The 20,218-nt window shown below is 48.1% G+C and overlaps 1 protein-coding gene across 1 annotated transcript in view; it reads right to left on the reverse strand.

Annotated features, from left to right (window-relative positions):
- ABCB6 (ATP binding cassette subfamily B member 6 (LAN blood group)) overlaps positions 1–20,218 on the reverse strand; it is a 231,577-nt gene that overhangs the window by 191,826 nt on the left and 19,533 nt on the right. The window contains exon 2 of the mRNA XM_069616874.1: positions 17,436–17,967. Coding sequence (XP_069472975.1) covers positions 17,436–17,948 — 513 coding nt within the window. The 5' untranslated portion in view covers positions 17,949–17,967. The remainder of the gene's footprint in view (positions 1–17,435; positions 17,968–20,218) is intronic.

A 20,218-nucleotide genomic window follows, 5' to 3' on the forward strand; every position in this document is an offset into this window, starting at 1 on the left:
AGCAAGGAGAAGCATACCCCGCAGAAGAGGAGTAAGGCTGGCGAAAGAGAGCAAGGAGAAGCATACACCGCAGAAGAGGAATAAGGCTGGCGAAAGAGAGCAAGGAGAAGCATACCCCGCAGAAGAGGAGTAAGGCTGGCGAAAGAGAGCAAGGAGAAGCATACCCCGCAGAAGAGGAATAAGGCTGGCGAAAGAGAGCAAGGAGAAGCATACCCCGCAGAAGAGGAGTAAGGCTGGCGAAAGAGAGCAAGGAGAAGCATACCCCGCAGAAGAGGAATAAGGCTGGCGAAAGAGAGCAAGGAGAAGCATACCCCGCAGAAGAGGAATAAGGCTGGCGAAAGAGAGCAAGGAGAAGCATACCCCGCAGAAGAGGAGTAAGGCTGGCGAAAGAGAGCAAGGAGAAGCATACCCCGCAGAAGAGGAGTAAGGCTGGCGAAAGAGAGCAAGGAGAAACATACCCCGCAGAAGAGGAGTAAGGCTGGCGAAAGACAGCAAGGAGAATCATACCCCGCAGAAGAGGAATAAGGCTGGCGAAAGAGAGCAAGGAGAAGCATACCCCGCAGAAGAGGAATAAGGCTGGCGAAAGAGAGCAAGGAGAAGCATACCCTGCAGAAGAGGAGTAAGGCTGGCAAAAGAGAGCAAGGAGAAGCATACCCCGGAGAAGAGGAGTAAGGCTGGCGAAAGAGAGCAAGGAGAAGCATACCCCGCAGAAGAGGAGTAAGGCTGGCGAAAGAGAGCAAGGAGAAGCATACCCCGCAGAAGAGGAGTAAGAAGGGAAAGAACCCTAGAATATACAGAGATTGAGCAAGACCCAGAGTGGAGAGAGCGTGAGAAAACCCCAGAGTGGGGAGTGAAAAGAAGAAGAGCCCCAGATTGGCGAGAGGGTGAGACCCCCCCAGAGTGGAGGAGTGAGAAGAAGAAGAAGAACCCAAGAGGGGAGAGCGACTGAAGGATTCCTAGAGTGGTAAGAGACAAAGAGGCCTGGGTTGGGAAACCTGGATAACCTTTGAGCACACCAAAATCGGTCTTTTTTTTTTTCCTTAAACCACGGGTGACGGGCTTTACTAACGGGGAGAGGGTTGCGAGCAGAAGCCAGCAGCCATCCTTGCCAAAGTCTTGGTTGTTTTGAGATTTTCATTTGAGATATGAAAAGTGAGCCGGTTACAGTAGGATTCCGGACAGAAGACGTTTGTTATTAGTTTACTGACATCCTGACGAACACCCTTTCTTTTATGGAATAGGAATCGAGGTGGTAGACTTAGGGAAACATTATTTGGGAATTTACAAAATGAACACCTTTAAACTATGCTTCGCTGTCCGAGTCCTGAGTCTGACGTTCCACAAAACCCTCAGGACATTTCTGAACCCACTTCCATTTCCAAACCCACAAACAAGAATGCAAAACCAAAATCATCAAAACTGACCTATTCACAATCAGAAATTGACGAAAAGTATCCAAAGAAAAGGTGGAACATTGTAAACCATTAACCCACCCTTAACAAACATCTCTTATTCTAATGCACCCAATTCATTTGTCACAGAGAATTTTTCTAAATGTAGTTTGCGTCTCTGTATCGATAGATGGGAGAGCAACATTGTGTTTGAAACCCTGAACTATTTCAACCAAACCAACGCCATTCCTTAACCAGTCACAAACCATCAAAAATCAATGGAACAATGAAACCAACTACTCAATCAATGCTACTACTTCAGTGCACGACGAATCATCAATAACTCTTCAATAAGTGATGAAACCTTCACTGGCACAATTACAACATATTAGGTCAAGTGCAATCTCACCAGATCCAACAAACCCTCCTCAAACTACAGACACAACATGAACCACACTTTCCCAACTAGATCTACTGAAAAAATGTTGGTTCTTAGCTCCAAAAGCCCATGCATTAAAATAATACTAATAGGTCAATAACAGATGGCCCAATGTCCCTGGACCTGCATCTAAACCACCCCTCTTCAAGCAGTTGGTGACACTCTCGGTGCTCTGGACAATAGGGCTTCATGTTGGACGGCACGTCCATCGCGTTGGCTCTTTCTGGATCATGGCCACCCTATACCCCATTATATATGTATGTAAACCAAGGCTTCCTATGCCACATACTGGGGAGGAAACTGTGCTATAATGGAGGGGTGTACAAATCTACCCACTGATGCTGTTTGGGGTTCCAAAGACGTTAGTCACCCCCTTTATTCAGTCTTTATATGATGCTGATGGAGGGGGCTTACTGCTTGATTTCAGTGTACATCAGTACTTGGATAGAATTCATCTATCCTACAAATTGTCCAATCGAGGCACGCACCCTCTACAGTACTAGTGAACCACTGCTTAGCGAAAGATGGTGTCACACCACATCGAACTCATACATTTAAGGCACAATTAGTCATGCCATTCCCACGTAAGTATACCCTTCCTACTAAACATTAGCTCTCTGGAGCGGCCAGGCACCGAACGACAAAAATCATGATCTTGGCCAGCCTGAGGCCGAAACCAGTCTTCGCTCTTGCCTGGAGTCAGTTGACGATTGGATGTGCTTTAATTGGCTCAAACTTAACAGTGAGAAGACAGAGGTTCTGGTGGTCGGCCCTCCCGCTGCCTCTTCCCTTTGGATGGACCCCTGCCTTTTGGCCATTTGGATCCCTCCCTAGGCCCTTTTCCCCTTCCGGTGACCGCTATTAAAGAGCGTGCCGTAAGGCTCACTGCCTCGCTATCTATGGATGCCCAAGTCAGCTCGGTTTCCCAAATTGGCCATTTCAAACTTAGAAGTTCTACGTAAGGTTCTTCCTTTTCTGCCCCATCACCTCTGTGCACCTGTTATGGCCTCAGCGGTTTTCGGTCCCTTGGATTTCTGAAATTCACTCTACTTGGCTCAACCTGCTTACCTGCTGCTTCACCGGCTTCAAGTCCTCCAATCTCTGTTGAGAGAGCAGTTTCTGGTTCCTCTTAACGCGCACACATTTGCCTGACTTTACGTGTACTGCATTGGCTCCCGGTATCTGGCAGAATTAAGTTTAATACGCTTTCAATTGTCCATCATGCCTTTTACGGCAGAGGAGCTGAATTTCTGCAGTAGCCCTGTGATACTCTCCTGCCACAGTGCCATGATGCCTTCGGGCGACCGTTGTGCTCTCAAGTATATCCAACATAACCAAACCCGAAACTGATCCCTGGACCCCAATCGTTCCATTCAATGCTACATGAAAAGCCTTTGTATGTTTCCAGCGCCCCATGATCAGGGGGGATGAAACCATTTGGTAGATGGCCAAGCCTTTCTCCAGGCCATTGTGGTCTCCAAGCAAACCGGCAGCAGATGCTCATATCCGGTGCGAAAATCTCAAATCTAAAATTAGTAGTCAAATGTCAAAACACTGAGGAAGCTATTCCAGTGCAAAAAGAAACTCCCATCATTATGCCATTTAAAACCTCAAACCAGATTGCCCAGCGCCTACAAAACAAACCTCAACACTCTTTAATTAAGCAATAGGCCCATAGGTGTGAGCAAAGGAAGTGGGACATCACTTACCTCATTCCCCGGCGGGCGAAGATGGCGGCCTCCAACAACCATGAGACCGTTCGGAGTGGGGGGATTACCAATGGTAATGGCCCTGTTCCGAGCCTCCTCATTGGCTGAGAGGCTGCCCCTACCCCTGCCGGGTACTAATGCCACCATCAAACTCTTCACAAATGGAAGGTGTGGGATGGGGTAAGTGCCTTATTCCACCACCCAACAATACCATGTCCAACTGCCTCGACACATTCCAAACCTTATTTTGACTCCGCAGAACATACCTCCCCCTTAATTCTATGTTTTTGTGCCTGGATTTATTAAATGACCAGCTGCTCAGTAGCTTTATCTTATAATAATGTCTTTAGTGTAATGTGTTCATTTACCTGTGAATTTTCAACATTATCCTTTTGACTTTTTGATGATTCTATGTTTCTCATTACGTTTTTGGGTAACTACGCTTCGCCACATCGCCCCCCTTGCAATCTCATTCTCCTGGCCCCTTATAAACCACAGATTTCCTTAGGCCAGGGAGCCTGCATCACCTACCGAAACACTGCCCACCAATAGCCTGCTGACCCTGCCAACACAGTTACCATGTCTGGAGGCCAACACTACACCTGAGGCCTAGACATTTCCGGATTGCAAACCAAGGACTACAAAAAGCAAGTGGCAAGTAAGCAAGCCCTCACCTACACGCTGGGAAAATGGAACAATCCGCATACCAACGTACTGGCCCCCAACTACGCGCCGGGAACATGTAACAATCTGCATGCCAATGGACTGGCCCTCTCATGCACCGGAAATTTAGAAAATGGTTTACAGTAGGTTTTCAAAATACATCCCACAGCGCAATTATCTCCAAGACCAACCCTACTAGACTGAGCCAGTCTGCTCCTCCATAGATCTCTGTATCCCATCTCTCCATAACCCAGCGGCACTCAAAATTCCAGCCCTCAAATTGTATCTATAGTGTTACAACCTATTGCAGTCGCCCCCTCCCCCTTCTTGGACAGTGAGATGTGAGGCTTCCATCAGGAGCCAGGGAGATATGAGGCTTCCATCGACAGCAAGAGAAGTGAGGCAGCCATTCGGTGCCAGGGAGATGTAAGTTTGTCATCCTTTAGGGGCCAGGGAGATGTGAGGCTTTCGTCAGGAGCCAGGGAGATGTGAGGCTTCTGTCTGGAGCCAGGGAGATGTGAGGCTTCTGTCGGGAGCCAGGGAGATGTGAGGCTTCTGTCGGGAGCCAGGGAGATGTGAGGGTTCTATCATGAGCAAGGGAGATATGTGGCTTCCGTCAGGAGACAGGGAGATTTGAGGGTTCCGTCGGGAGCCAGGGAGATGCGAGGCTTCCATCAGGAGCCAGGGAGATGTGAGGCTTCCGTCGGGAGCCAGGGAGATGTGAGGCTTCCGTCAGGAGCCAGGGAGATGTGAGGCTTCTGTCGGGAGACAGGGAGATGTGAGGCTTCCATCGGGAGAGAGACAGGGAGATGTGAGGCTTCCATCGGGAGAGAGACAGGGAGATGTGAGGCTTCCATCGGGAGAGAGACAGGGAGATGGGAGAGAGACAGGGAGATGTGAGGCTTCCATCGGGAGAGAGACAGGGAGATGTGAGGCTTCCATCAGGAGACAGCGAGATATGAGGCTTCCATCGGGAGCAAGAAAGATTTAAGGGTTTTTAATTGCGGCATGAAAAACATGGCTTTTATGGGAGGCAGGGAGGATCATGTCCAAAGCTGGGGTGATGCAAGGCATCGATTAGGAAGCAGGCAGATTTAAAACTTCCAGCAGGAGCCAGGCAAATGTAAAGCTTCCAGCAGGAGCCAGGGAGATTTAAAGCTTCCAGCAGGAGCCAGGGAAATGTAAAGCTTCCAGCGGGAGCCAGGGAGATTTAAAGCTTCCAGCAGGACCCAGGGAGATTTAAAGCTTCCAGCAGGACCCGGGGAGATGAACGGCTTCTATTGGGAAGCTGGGATATGCAGGGCCTCTAGAAGAGGCCAGGGAAACTGCAAGGCGGTTTTCTGGAGTCGGGGAGATGTAAACATGCTATGGGAGAGGGAGATTTAAGGCTTCCAATGAGAAGTAATTGAGATGGGAGGCTTGCATCAGGAAAAGGGGAGATGTGGGGCTTCTCTGCAGGTCTGAGATGTGAAGCCTCTGCCAGGAGCCAGGTTGATGGGAGACTTCCATCAAGAGCTGCTAGGCCCTGCAGGAAGGCGAGAGTGAGATGTGACGCTTATATTTAGCAGTGGGTGAGGCATGACTCGGCAGGGAAGCGGGAACGACGAGGCAGTGCGCGGCAATGACTCAGCAGAATAGCGAGCGGCGCATTGACGAGGCATTATGCGCCAAGTAGTCACCTGCCTGGCGACGAGCCAGCGAGGGCAAGGGTGACAACAACAATGCAGGAATGGCGACGGTCCGGGGTACGCACGCACACGCACACGCGCGCGCGTAGTTGGCAAAGGTAATTTCAAAGAAAACTATAGATAGGTTTATAGAGAGCTCAAAATAGGGAGTTCAGAAATTCGTTCAAATGCACCAGTATTTTTAACTGAATCGTGTTCTACATAGCCCAAGAAAGCACTTCTGTTTGCCCAGGAGACATTCACGTGGGCAGCTTCGACAGACATATTATTATGACACAAAGAAATAAGTCACTTTAATGAATCCATCATCCGAAAAATGTTGCACCAAAATAAAACCTGTGCCAAGTGTTGCACTGCCCCTCACAATACAGTGCGAGGGATAATAATGCCCAGCCACACACAGGGTGACCAGACGTCCCGGTTTTGCCGGAAGAGTCCCGCTATTGGGTCCTCCTTCCACTTCCCAGAGTTTTTTTTTATTTAAAAAACAAATGGAGTGCGACCGTCCCGGCTTTGTGCAGAGGGAGGGTCGGCAACAATTGAATAAACAAAAATGTTGCCATAGCAGGACAGGCTCGAACCCCCAACCTCACAGGTACCAGCCTCACACTGATTGTGCCACCAGACCTGTTGGCATACGAACCGACAGCAAGGCCTGTGATATGTGTCAGAGAAAAAACATATTTTTATTGGCATGCTTGTATTCACAGTCAAAACCATGCAATTTGTATGCAGAGGCAGTGCATGAAATACCGTGGGATGGCTTGGGGTGGGGGGGGGGGGGGGAGAGTGGTGCTTTATGTTGTTGCCTTGCCCATCTTGCTTTTTCGTCTTGAAAATCTGGTCACCTTACATCCATTTGCTATCGAATTCATTTATTTTTATTTATTTATTTATTTGTTTGGCATGCTTTCCCTCTAAACTTTCCACGCCGTAATAAATACAAAACAAATAACACATTATACATTTACACAACATAAGTATACACAAAGGTGCCTTATTTCACTAGTTGTTGTCAGGATGTTGCCATTATGTACAAAACGGCGCAAGCGTTGTCTTGCCAGATAATACCAGACACTAAGCAAGTATGTGCCTGGGGGAGGCCACTGTTCTAGGCTCTTGGCATAGGCGGCATATCCTTTCTTCCCGTGCCATATGAAAACGTGCCACCATAAATGGTCTCCTTAGCCAAAGGTTAGGGGGCTTAAGCGGGCTACTAGGAAGGTATGTATGTTCCACACATTCTTGTATAGACCGGTACTATCCTTTGAGAAGCTCCACATTGTGGCGAAAATCCCTCGCTTTTGCTTTGGTAAGTAGCTGGTCATTTGACTGGTATAAGTCTACGGTTCCATCAATATTCCAAACAATGTCTTCAAGCACGGCGAGGCAGATGTCTCGATATTCCTTTAGCACTGTATTACTCTGCTCACTAACTTCCTGTATATCAGGAGAGTCAGGGGAGCCGACTTATGAATTTCCCGGGAGGGGGGGGGCAAATACAGGAAGTGACATCACTGGCAGTTATATGACCGCAAATTTGCATGTAGTCGCCCACCTGGTGCAACGGCGCGCGGGGGGGGGCGCGTGCAGCACAGAACAGTGGAAAGATTGGCTAGCATGCACTGCATATACTAAAGTCAAGTAAGAAGGAGATTTAAGCCATCGAGTTGCATTCCAGTAAGACATCACTGCCCCTACTCCACCGCTCTATAATCGTCCAGGTTGTAGTAGCCCTCTCTCAAAAGGCAGAGCAACACAACTAGGAAGGGAGAATGAAATGCTTGCTAAACAGAAGGTACAGCTGCACGGAGGAGTACCACCAACACCACCACCAAAAAAAAGTTCCCAATTCAAGGGAAACGAGAAGTAAAAAAACTACCAAGCAAGACGTGTGTGGTGCCATAGTTCAGTAAAACATCAACAATTCAAACTTAGAATAGTGCTGCTGTAGATTGGCCAGCCAAAAGTGACATTAGCTAAAAGGTTACCTCTGGGTAACCAGATAGCGTTAGGGATGTAGCTTAATCTTAAACCTTACAGTGGACACATCAGATGTGCTGCTGAAGTATAATGCAATCAAGTGTGGTTTCACACTTGAGGGGGGAAGAGAGTCAACTGCTTTTAACATTGTAGTTTACCACAAATTCTGATAAAGTAGTGTACAATGCAGTGGTCGAAGTGTACGAAAAGAAGTAGTGGAACTATGTTCCCTGCTGGCCTGCACCCACTCCCCACAAACCCAATCATCACGTCCCCTCCCACACACAATACACACCACCAAACACTTGCACCTGCTGTTTAAGGGAACGTTCAGTGCAGTGCACTGAAAGAGCAAGTTTCAACTTCTTCCTACACTTTTATTTTAAAACGAAACCATTCCGGAACGTTTCCTTTTTAAAATAAAAGTATAGGAGCTATAAAAGGTAATTTAAAAAGTAGAGGAGCACCGCTCCCGACCGCTCCCGCTCACTTCGACCACTGGTACAATGTTAAAAAGCAGTTACCCAGGCTCACCCTGCACCCAAGTGATGTTTGGGACTGATGGAAGCACTCGCGTCTAAATGTTGTAGCCATGGTTGTCTCCATGTTTTAAAAACTCCCACTTTCCTGGTTTTCAACATTCATTTGAAACACCCCTTATTCAAAATATGAAGGAGTCAGTAAAAAAAAGTACACCCCACTTATGCTTAATAACGTCTTACCTTCCAAGAAACGAGCATACACCTCATTTGTCAGGGACTGCTATTAGAGGCCCTGGGCCGCCCTGGTACTTGCACCATTTTGCACCTGCTACAATCAATGGCCAGTTAATACCACTATGGCTGTGCCTGGCAAGTGCCTTTCCCCTGCCTGCACAAAAGCCCAAACGGTTGGCATTGCCAATGCTTGTTTGAGGTTACTGTAGATGGATGAAGAGAGAATTAAAGTGTGCAAAATAAAAATGGCATTCACCGAAATATTCCAAATTGGGAACACTTGGGCAGTTCCACACCACTGCTCTCACCCAGGCCCATTTTTTGGCCCGGGCGAGACGGGTAGCTGCCCGGGGCACAATTGCCCTGGTCCCTGCCCCTGGCTGGAGGGGTTCACATGTCTGGGTTTGTGGCGGCGATTGCCGAGGGCAGAGAGTTCGGCAGCGCCGTAGCAGGTGCTGGCGCTGCCTCTTCTGACTAATGTCAAGTAGTACAGAAGTACTACGTGACATTACGGAAGTCAGAGCAGGCTCCCAGCCCACCCCCTCCCTTGACTTCCGCGCTACTTGGGGTGGGGGTGGGCATAAAAAGGCGCCTTTCCTGATGGCTGCCCACCTTTGCTGCTGGCTGTATGCTGTGCTCCAGATGGCTGCTGTCCATTCTGCGTTACTGGCTTCCCGGTGTTGGACCCTGCGATTCGAAGACTTCACTGCTTTCCTTGCAGCGTTCCTGGCAGAAACATTTCTTTGCAGCTCGGGCTTGTTTGTGTGCACGGTGCACCGCTTCTTCAGAAAGAAGGTAGGTGCCATGTTTATTTTATTGTGCTTTGTTCTTCTAAGTCCTTGACCCCTTAGTTTGTGTTTTCCCTGTCGGAGCCGTACTATGCATGATTGCTCTCGTGTGCGTGTACTAAGTGTGTGTTTGTGTCAGCATGAAAGTATGAGTGTGTGTTTTCACTGGTCCCCTTTTCCCACTGTGTGCCCCCACTGTGTCCCAATGTGTGCCCCCACTGGTCCCCGTCTCCCAGTGTGTGCCCCCACTGGTCCCCTGCCCCACTGGTCCCCTTTTCACACTGTGTGCCCCCACTGGTCCCTGTGTCTCAATGTGTGCCCTGATGTTTGCCCCCACTGGTCCCCGTGCCACAATGTGTGCCCCCACTGGTCCCTGTGCCACAATGTGTGCCCCCACTGGTCCCTGTGCCACAATGTGTGCCCCCACTGGTCCCCGTGTCCCAATGTTGTACAGTGTTATATTGCGTTTGGGAGTGGCACGCGGGGTGCGGTGGTAGTGGGGGCGGGGCGCGAGGTGGGGGGGCGCATTCCTAGTGTTTCACCCTGGGCACCAAGTGGGCTAGAAACTACTCTGCTGCCACCACCCATAGTGCGACAGAGGCCAGGCCTTTGTGGGGCCTCAGACTCCATTAGGAGCCTATTCATGAAGAAAATATAAAGCACACACCTTCTTTTGTCTTCATAAATAGGCTGTTAATAAGGCCGGAGGCCTCACAAAGGCCCGGCCCCTGTCGCACTTAGCATGTGTGGCAGGGGCCATGGATCGGGCTGCTGCTTGTTGATGAAGCAACAGCCCAATCCTTTGGTAATTTATTATTTTTCTTTTCAAACTGTGGATGCGCGCCCCCATGGGCATGAAGCTGCGGTACACCAGAGGGCCGCGCCCCACAGTTTGAATACCGCTGCCCTAAGCCCTCCCCTCCAGGACCATACACCAATATGAGTCCTAGAGGGGAGGGCTTAATCGGACATGTTCGCACTTTGACCCGGCTGGAGAGAAGTGATGCAGTATCGATGGAAAGGGCCATCCATGCTGCATCACTTCTCTCTGGCCGGGGGGGGCTCAGCCCTGACTTGATTTTGCTGGGGGTGTGGGGGGGGTGGAGGGGGCTCGGGCCCCGAAGCCCTCCATACTCGGCGCCCCTGAGGAGAGTTAATGTATACATCTTAAACCACAGAGCCACTCTTTTTATGTTCAACATATAGAATTTCAGAGGGGTAACCATGAACGGTGTGGATATATTGCACTGAGGGGCTCTGGGTGTCATTTGATGGGCAACGAGAGCATGAAATGTACACCGCTGTTCACCAAAACCCATCTACGCGTTTATGTCACATGCACACTCATACACTGCACTGTCCCCCATGGGCCAACAGCGGAGGGGATAGAGAGGAGCGACATCAAGGAAACACACCTGTTAGTTCAGAACATCTTTTTGTCTTCCTTTTGATTAGTCTTTTTACCAGGCTGCACCACAGTGTAGCCGTTTTGTTTCTAGGGTAGCATTAGACCTCTTAGCAGGAAGAAAATGGCAGCTTGGTATTTCTTTTACGTCCTGTGACCTGGCCATTGTTCTCGTGGTCCTTCACATGTTCACGGTGTGAGCGGCCATCTTTGGGCGTTTGCCTTTCTGAGGTTTAAGTCACAGATGCAGTTCTAGCTGGGTGACCGCCTGCCCGACATATTAGTCCACATGCCTTTCTGTGTGTGCTGCAACACAAGAGTGAGGCAGGCCTCCACTGATTGGAGGGGCTGCCAAATGTTTGAAAAGTGTATGCGTTGTGATTGGGGGTTTTGGGGGTTCACCCACTTTCTCTTTGAGGGCGTATCGGTGGAGACCCCCAAGCTATCGTTCATCAGTCAACTACCTGGACATTCTAAACATTCTACTCAGAATGCCCAAATCTCTTTCATTTGAGTGCACATTATTGGGAATGTAACCTGATGCACATTAGTGACATTATGGAGTATGGAGCTGCCATGTCACATGCCCAATTAGGTGCACTAGACAATACTACAAGCACTGCCGAACTAATGGAAACCTTTGTCATTGATAATAGGACAGGGTTGTGTGCTATAGTGCATATAGGATCTATTTATCATAAGTGGGCTAGGGAGAATGCACTTCTTTGGCGAGAATATTCACCTGCTCGAATTAAGCATTTCCTGAAAGACGTCATTCATGATACAATTAGCAGCCAAGGTCGACAGTGCCATGTTTATTCAACAGTGGGTGAGTTATCCATTATTTAAATGTAATCTCTCCGACACATTGGCAATAGTAGGTGCCAAATGCAGAATCTTACGCGGTAAGAGACAGGGGAGTTGCTAGGTCTGGAAAAGACCCGTGGCTACGCTGATGTCGGAACTGTTGGGACTGGGGGCTAGCTAGTCTTTTGTCTGCAGCTCCTGAGATTCTATCCGGGGCTACAACCAAATGATCAGGGGCTATAGCCTCCTTAGCACCCCCCCCCTAGCAACGCCCCTGGTAAGAGATGATGCAGACTATGTGGGACTCTAGCCATTGAAACTGCCGAGCAGATCGTGTGTCACTGTGAGAGAGAGTCTCAATACGCTAAGATTAAAATATGTAAAGGCGTATGACAACTCTTGCGATCTTGCAAACGTGAATGAAATATGGGAAAATCTTTAATGATGTTAATATTTCATATGATGAATTTTTATGAGCTGTGTTTGTGTATTCTTAAACAATTGGGTGATGGTATATTTTATTAATAGTCCTTGTTAGTTATGTGATGCATCAGATGGGCTGTTTTTATTTTTTAATTTGGATTGATAACGTTTCTTTTTTAACCTGGATGTTTTAATGTTTTTATTTATTCATTTTATTTATTACATTTATTATACGCCCAGACCCGGAGGTATCACGGCGTAGTTACAGACGCAAGCAAAATACAATCTTGGTGATGAACACAGCATTCGAACAATAGATACAAATTACATTTCTACATTATATACACTGGTGAAACATTTAAATACAGTGTATGTACAGAGTTGGCCAGGGATGTGATGTGCTTGGGAGTAACTAAAACTGGTCGAATAAGCATGTTTTAAGTAGTTTTTTTAAATGCGGGAAGGACGTTTCATTATTGATATTAGTGGGTAGGGCATTCCCGTGCCTGGGAGCAAGAACTTTGAAGCTGCTGCCTCCTGCTTTTTCTCTTTAATAACGTGGGATTTCAAGGTTTTCTCTGTTGTTAGATCTGAGGAGTCTTGTATGGGATTTCTTGGTGATTGTATTAAGGAGGTGTTTAGGGGCTTTATTGGCAATGCATTTGTGGGAGATGCTAATGGTTTTGAAGAGTAGTCTGGCTTTGATGGGGAGCCAATGATTTTGTCTCCTAATATTGGAGATATGATCGGATTTTTTTACGCCTTAAGCAGCTCGGAGGTCTTTATTCTGCATGAGTTGGAGTTTGGAGAGGTTAGTGTTGGAAGTGCCAAGGAAGAGGACATTACAATAGTCAAGTTTAGATAGTATGAGCACTCTTGCTAGTGTAATGCAGTTTTCAGGTGTCAGGAATTTGCGACTGAGCAAGATAGGTTTGGCTGTGTAGGCGGTAGAGCATGCTAGCGCGTTTACTTGCTTGGACATGGTAAGCGTCAAGGTAAACCCCAAGTGTTTTCACTTGTTTTAGCACTGGGATTGTAGTGCCATCAATGCAGAATGCTGAATAAACAGGCTGTAGGAATGCTCTCTTGGAAGATGAACCTAGTATGAGCAGCTCTGTTTTATCGTCATTGAGACATAAGCTGTTGTTGGCCATCCAGTTTTGGATTATTGAGTAAATCTTATTGATAAGTATGGAGTCTTGCTCATGGTTTCCTGTTAGATGGATAAGGGTTTGAGTATCATATGCGAAGTTGGTGTAAATGACACTCATGGCATCCAGTGCTGCGAAGAGCACCTTGGTGTAGGCTTTGTACAGGGTGGGGGGAGAGGCAAGAGCCTTGAGGGACGCCTAATGGGACTGGCATGGGATCTGCTGCTTCTTTGCCAATGGCGACTCTTGAGGTCCTGTCTGAGAGAAAGGATTTAATCCAATCTGTGGCATTGTTGGATAAGTTAAAGTTGTTGTTTAGGGTGGCACAGAGTTTGTCATGGTCAACCAGGCCAAAGGCCGCGGAAAGGTCGAGGAGCATTAGTAGGCAGAGTTTGCCTGATCCTTTGGTGGCATCCATTTGTATCTTCAGGTCGAGTAGGGCTGTTTCCGTGCTATGGTTGGGGCGGAACCCTGATTGTCGGTCTCCTAGTAGTTGATGGTGTTCTAAATGATTTTGAATTTGGGAATATGCTATTTTGTCCATTTTCAGGAGAAATGGGACGGTGGTTATGGGTCGGTAATTGGTAGGGATTGAGGGGTCCAGGGTCGTGTTGTATATGTAAAGCCTTTGTTGGCTGCATGAATACCTGGACATTCTCCAGTGTACTGAGATGAAGCCGGCAGTGCGGAGGACCGATGCGGGAGCTTCTGGTCCTCCTGAACGAGAAGCTCTTCTCCATCCATGGGCATTCCCTCCCCTTGAGGCGGTGGGCATAGTCGTATTCTCCTCCTCTGCAGGTTTTGTGTGCTTCCGGATGCTACAAGTCTTGTGATCACTGTGTCGTTGAAGGAGACCAGAGAGGGTTGTTTCTGCTGTCCAAAAGTGCTTGCCCCATCGCTGGATTCATCAGGCTTGCTCTCCTTCCGCCTTTCGTCTGAGGGAACCTCCCATGTCCAGATCGGTGCGTTCCCTGACCTTCCCCAAAGGTCCGAATTAGGATACCCTGCTGCTGCATCGTCCGCAGACGATTTAAGGGTTATCGCCTGTGGATCCTACGACCTAGTCTACATCGTTGGTCTCGCCCTTCCATCACACAGAGCTCTCTCTGCCAGAAGACCCTGCTGCCTGGAAATGAAACGGTGACCTCTGTAAGACCAGACGTCCGCACTCGCTCATGCACCTTCGTCCCCGGATTTCAACACGGGCGTATTCTTCCAGATATTTTAACCATACCCCTTCACTCGGATCTGAAGCTCCACTCAAAAAACGATGATGCTCGTCCTATAACACATGCAGCAGGAGCCAGTACAGTTAGATGAGGGTCGGGGTGACATGGTCGAATTCACATGCAGAGTCCTGCTGCAGCATGTAGGACATATCTGAGGGGTGCCAAGGTAGTCGGCAGAAGGCCTTTGAGAAGGGCATTGCCACCATACAGGAGTAGAAGGCCAAAGTTGGACAGAGGATTCAAAGTTGTTTTCTGGGTTGAAGGGCTTAATGTTCCTGAAGAGAGAGAGTTGATACCAAGTCATTTGTGTCTTCCGTGTTATCTCCTGCTTGAAGGAGGGGTGCCTGTCTATGTCCAACCAAAAGGGACTTGCCGCAGGTGGCCAGCGGGCATATGAAGCCCTCTACGTTCATAAGAGAGAGTCATGTCTGGATGTCAGGGTGTCCGGTGGTGTTGGTCAGTAGGAATTCGGTCTCAGAGAAGTTGAGCTACGGATAAGTACAGGACATCCAAGACTGGATCAATGTGAGGCAGGACTGAGCCTGTGAATCTCTTAGATGGAGGATATCTTGAGGTAGAGCAGTTGACGATCACAGGGGAAAGGATGGGTCCATGAGGGACTCCACAGGTGATGGGTAGAGTTGGTGATCTGGAGGAATCCATTTGGATGAATTGGTGGTGGGTAGCAAGGTAGGATTTGAAACGGCTGAGGACGATCTCGCTGATCCCCATGCAGTGATGTAGAATGGGATATATGTGATATTTTCGAAAAAGAAATCCTGCGGCCGAAAATACTGAATTGTTCCACCCGCACATTTTAAAGCACTTATTTGTGGGGGGGGTCCCTTGCATCCCGCATACACCCCTCATAATATTTATTACCCTACCCCACATACAAATGCATTGAAATGTGCATTTTGATATTCAGCATTTTTTTCCGGACGCAGGATTTTGGGGTGATACCGTACAATGTCGGTGAGTGTCTGGTGGTCTACTGTGTTCAATGCTAGTGAGAGGTCAAGGATGACCAGGAGGCAGGATGGCCATCATCAGGTATGTTAAGGGCATCATTGATCATCTTAATGGTAGCTGTTTCCGTGCTGTATCTGGGTCTGAAGCCAGATAGAAGGAGGTTGTTGCCTTTAATGTGCTGGATGAGTTGCATGGCTACTGCTTTCTCAATGATCTGATCTAGGAAGGGCAGATGGAGGATGGGGCAGTAGTTGCTAGGGTTGGCAGGGTCAACTGTTTTCTTAAGAAACAGGGGGATTTGTCTCGTCTTGGGGGTCGAGGGGAAGGTGCCTTGAGTGAGGGAGCTCTTGATTGTCAGGTAGGGAGGAGTACTTCTGTTGGAAGGTTGAGTACAGAGGCAGGGAGGATGTCGTGGCCTTGAGGGATGCTAGGTGGGGCAGTGCGGTCAGCGTCTTGAAAGTTGTTGTGGTAGTGGTGATATAGCAGAGTTCCTCTGTCCCCATGTTTTAGGTTCTGATGAAGTTAGCCAGAGCTAATGTCTTAGAAAAAAGACCAGGATATGTGCTCCGGTATGCTGAAACAGTCACATGATGATGGCAGAAGGGACAGCAACTTTCAATGGTTGTTCAGTGTGTATCCTTCCATGAAGAGGTCCCTGTGACAAGGTGGGAGGGCAGAAGGAGGTAGCCGATCATTCCCCTCTCTTTTAGCTGGCCACCTTCCTCCTGCCATCTCTGAGTGAGTCATTACTCGCAAGCCATCCAATCCCTCATCCTAAGCCCACCCAATAGTCCACAACCAATGCAAGTCTGCTTGGGTGGGAAACTCAGCTACAAATACAGTTGGAAAAAAAATATTTTCCAAGTATACTGATTTTCCTTCGTGCTGAGAGATCACATAGGGCAGGAGCCTGCAACTTACGGCTCCCCCAATGTCTTGGACTACAACTCCCAGGATCGCGCACCATTGACTATACTTGCAAGAGTTCATGGGGGTGGCGGAAGTCCAAACATCTTTAGAGCCAAAGGAAACAGTCCCTGGACACAAAACAATTTGCCACCATGAGGGTTATTATGGAAACTAGGTTAGCAGTTGGTTAGTTTGTGAGTGGTACATTTGCCATGTTTGGCGTATAAAGGAAAAACCACACTTCAAGGCAGAGGTTATGTTATGTTGATTTATCACGCGCACCGATACCACCCAAGGGCAGTCTCCAGGCGCTCAGAGGTAGATCATTATGTTGAATATAGAGTCAGACCATGGGGAAGAAATTTAATCTTATTAAGGGTGGTAGAAGTATATTGGTAGAGGGATTCCAAAATCAAGTTGGGGTGGAAATGTGCTGTAGGGGAAGGGTATTGACAAGATTTTGGGATCAATTGTGAAAAGGCCAAGGCCTCCTCCTCCGTAACTGAAAGATTTTGTTTGTGATGAAGCAATATGGAATCCCAGCGTTATCCCCAATATGCGCCCTGTAGCTTTGCTTCTTGCATGCCAGTGGGTTGCATGGGAGAAATTGATTTTGGGGTGGTGTTGGGAGGTTGTAGCTTAAGTGCTTTTTTGTGCAATGAGATCTTACATCTTTTGCAGAACACTAGAAGGATAGAGGGTTGCCCTGCTTACTAGCGAGATCTTGGATGTTGGGGTGCATTAGCAATTCATCTACTGTTTTGCACTTTACCAGCGTCTGCTTGTCCAGTCATTCCTATCACAGTGTCCATGGTTTTTGGGGGGACTTAAGATCAGGCTCTGAGAAAGTGGTCATTATGGGGATCATGCAAATTGCTAGCCCATCAGGAATACTCTCTAGAGTTCAGAATTTGTTTACACATCCGTATGTTTCTGAGGAAGATCTGGGGGTGCATGGAAAGTCTTGGGAAGTCGACTGATCTGTGGATATTCCAAAGGTGGTATGCACTCTACAGAAAGACTATTCAATTCCACGCGCGTCTTAGAAAATGAACTGAAGTGAATAAACACTGTATAGTAAATCTGTGCACAGTACCACTATTCACATGACGCACAGGTATACAACAGATACAGGAGATGCAATTCCTACCCTAACTCTTACCTTCTGGGGCACATCCTCAAGACCCCACCACCAGAGGGGGCTGCTCCAGGAGATGAAAGTCAGGTTCTCCCCAGCGAAGGCTAGAGTCCAGAAGACCAGCAGCACCATTCCGTGCCCACGAGTCCGGTCCTGCGGCAGTACCCGTGTGCGTTCCAAATGCAGCAAGTAAAGCGTGAAGGCCCAGCCAGCCGATGAGAGGAGGGCATAGGCCAGCATGTAGCCATACACCACACCGACACCAGCCGCTTGCCAAATAAGGCCGCCAAACGGTAAGGCCAACAGTAGCCCGGAGATCATCAGCTGCAGCCTGTAGAGTGGAGAGCGTGGCACGTACTTGGGTTCCATAAGGCGACCATAGCGAGAGTAGCAGGCGGACTGCAGCGCCCCCAGCAGCAGGCAGAAGCTGAGAAGGACAGAGGGTACCAGCGTGAAGAAGAAACAGGGGGCGAAGCCCTGCTGGGCCCAGGCAGTGGAAGCCGAGGCATTGTGTTCACAATAACTTCCAATCACCATTGTGTGTGCTGGATGAGATCTGTCAAAAAAGCACACAAAAAACATCATATTTCAGCAGGCACAAAAAACGAATAAGCAAGTGACGGACTAGCATTGTGAAGAGATCTGTTAATAGAGACCTGGGACAACATGTGATCATATAGGGCTCAGAGAAATACAAATGGAAGAAAAACACCTTGAAGACGTGCTTAATCCAATGGTAGCCTGCCTTTCACGCCCCGAAGATGTACTAGGACGGCCAGTCCTTTGCGCAAAGTAGACTTGAGGGTAGTCTGCTCATAGTGCCTAGAAGAGTGAGTCTTCGAGGATAGCGGTTTTTTTTCCACACAGACCATTTGATGGCACAGCGACATCAAATATGAAGCTCCATCGGAGCTGAAGGTACGTACCAGCGCACCACTTCAGTGGCCATCTTACGCAGGCACTGCTATCCATCCACAGCCATTTGAATGAAGCTACGACCTACGACAACATTCGGTCTAGCTGGACCCATAACGAGCCTCCTGCACTCGCACACACTTGTGACCCCCATCCCCCATCAGTACCCACCCACATGCCTGACCTCTTGGGTTGCTTACTGGAGCCCAGCCAGACCATCTAATGCCTAATCTTGGCCAAATAAATACACGCGTTTAAGCCTTTTGAGAATGTTCCCATACCTGGACTTCAGTCCCCGAGGGCGATCCTGCCACACGCGCGTTGAGTCCATAATAATGGGAAAAGGCGTTATATAAATAACTACTACTACAACAAAAAATTGGCAAAATAGCAGCATGAGGACTTCCTTTTACCAGCACAATAAAGATACGTACAAGTGCGGAGCTAGAACCCGATTACTGAGGGAGTAGTAAACAAAACTACGACATGATGAAGTCACGAGACACAAAATGCAAGTGGCACAGCCACGCCATGAAGACATATCACAGGGGGACACAATATCCCTTCTAAAAAGGTCAAAATATCACTCTGAGGACATCGTGCGCAACGGGCAAATGGAACCAAGATAGGAGGAAGGTTAAAGCGATGCATACATGAAGACATTGGAGTACAATCAACTCTGGGCAAGTCCCCATTTTAGGCACTGGGGTCTTGTCAGTATCATATTTGAGCAATACTCACTAATGAGAGTAAAGCATATGTCGGAAGCTGCTTTTACTCTATTTTTGGCTGGTATTTTCTCATCCGAAATGTGTAATACTTGTCCTAAAATGGCAAACAAAGCTAACATTTTGTCCGTCACATTTTCTTTTTTTTTGCCAACTTCACTCCCCGCCCCAATCGCCAGGTTTCATAATTTGCACTGACCACTAGCCATTGGATAGCGAGAATTGTCTCGTGGCAGGTAAGAAATGGCGTGCTGTGTGCATGTGGAAAAATTAGGGGGCGGGTGACTTTTTATACTCGATTAGTACCTTGCAGATCTTACCCTGGGCATCGCAGGAAGGCCTAAATACAAAAGGAACTGCACCTCTCCACGGTTGCCTAGATGTGCACGGTAGAGAGACTTTCTTGACCAAGGGGGTCGGGGGCGCTGACCTGGGGGAGGGCTGGCACCATGGTGGTCAGGCATGCCACTGCGCTATACGCCACCATTCATCAAGTATGTACCATGCTGGGTGCGTTCCCTTCTGGACCTTGAGTGGACAGCAGACAGAATCGTGGTCCTCAGGTTAAGAGGGAGGGATGCTTTGTTTTCTAACCCGACAAACTTTTTTAAAAAAAAGTATTCATGGTACTGCTAAAAATAGACCAAATGTTTCAAGACAATGTGGACCATTTTACCCACAGAGTGTTAGCAGCAATGCCACTCAACCCATAGTCTGGGATTGGGGCACTCGTCCTTCTCCTTTGGATCCAGGTGCTGGGAGTGAACCACATGTGCTACCAGGGGGCAACTGTGTCGGGTGAGCAAAAGGCAGAATCAGGGGTAATGGGGCTCCTATTTCCAGTGCACATGGCAGCAATGGCCTGGATGAAGCTGTCAAGAGGATAGGTGCAGTGCCCCAAATAACATTTTGAAGTGGGAGTATGTTACTCCCTATTTTTTCAAGTTGGAACTAAAATGATTTTTTTAGGGAGCCAAAATGTAAGTCCAGTTTCCAATGGGAGTATTTTATAAGCAAGTAAAAATATGTTTTAACTGGAAAATCGAAATGTTTTTGTAATAATTATTCCCTTGCACCTAGTTGGTCATAAACATTAGAATATGCAGGTTTACTTCTTCGGGTCAGGCAGTAACACTAGTTTCTTCCTGTGGTGCTACGTGCACT

The sequence above is a fragment of the Ambystoma mexicanum genome, chromosome 9 (genome assembly GCF_040938575.1).
Source record: "Ambystoma mexicanum isolate Mex_15411 chromosome 9, UKY_AmexF1_1, whole genome shotgun sequence".
NCBI classification, from domain to species: domain Eukaryota; kingdom Metazoa; phylum Chordata; class Amphibia; order Caudata; family Ambystomatidae; genus Ambystoma; species Ambystoma mexicanum.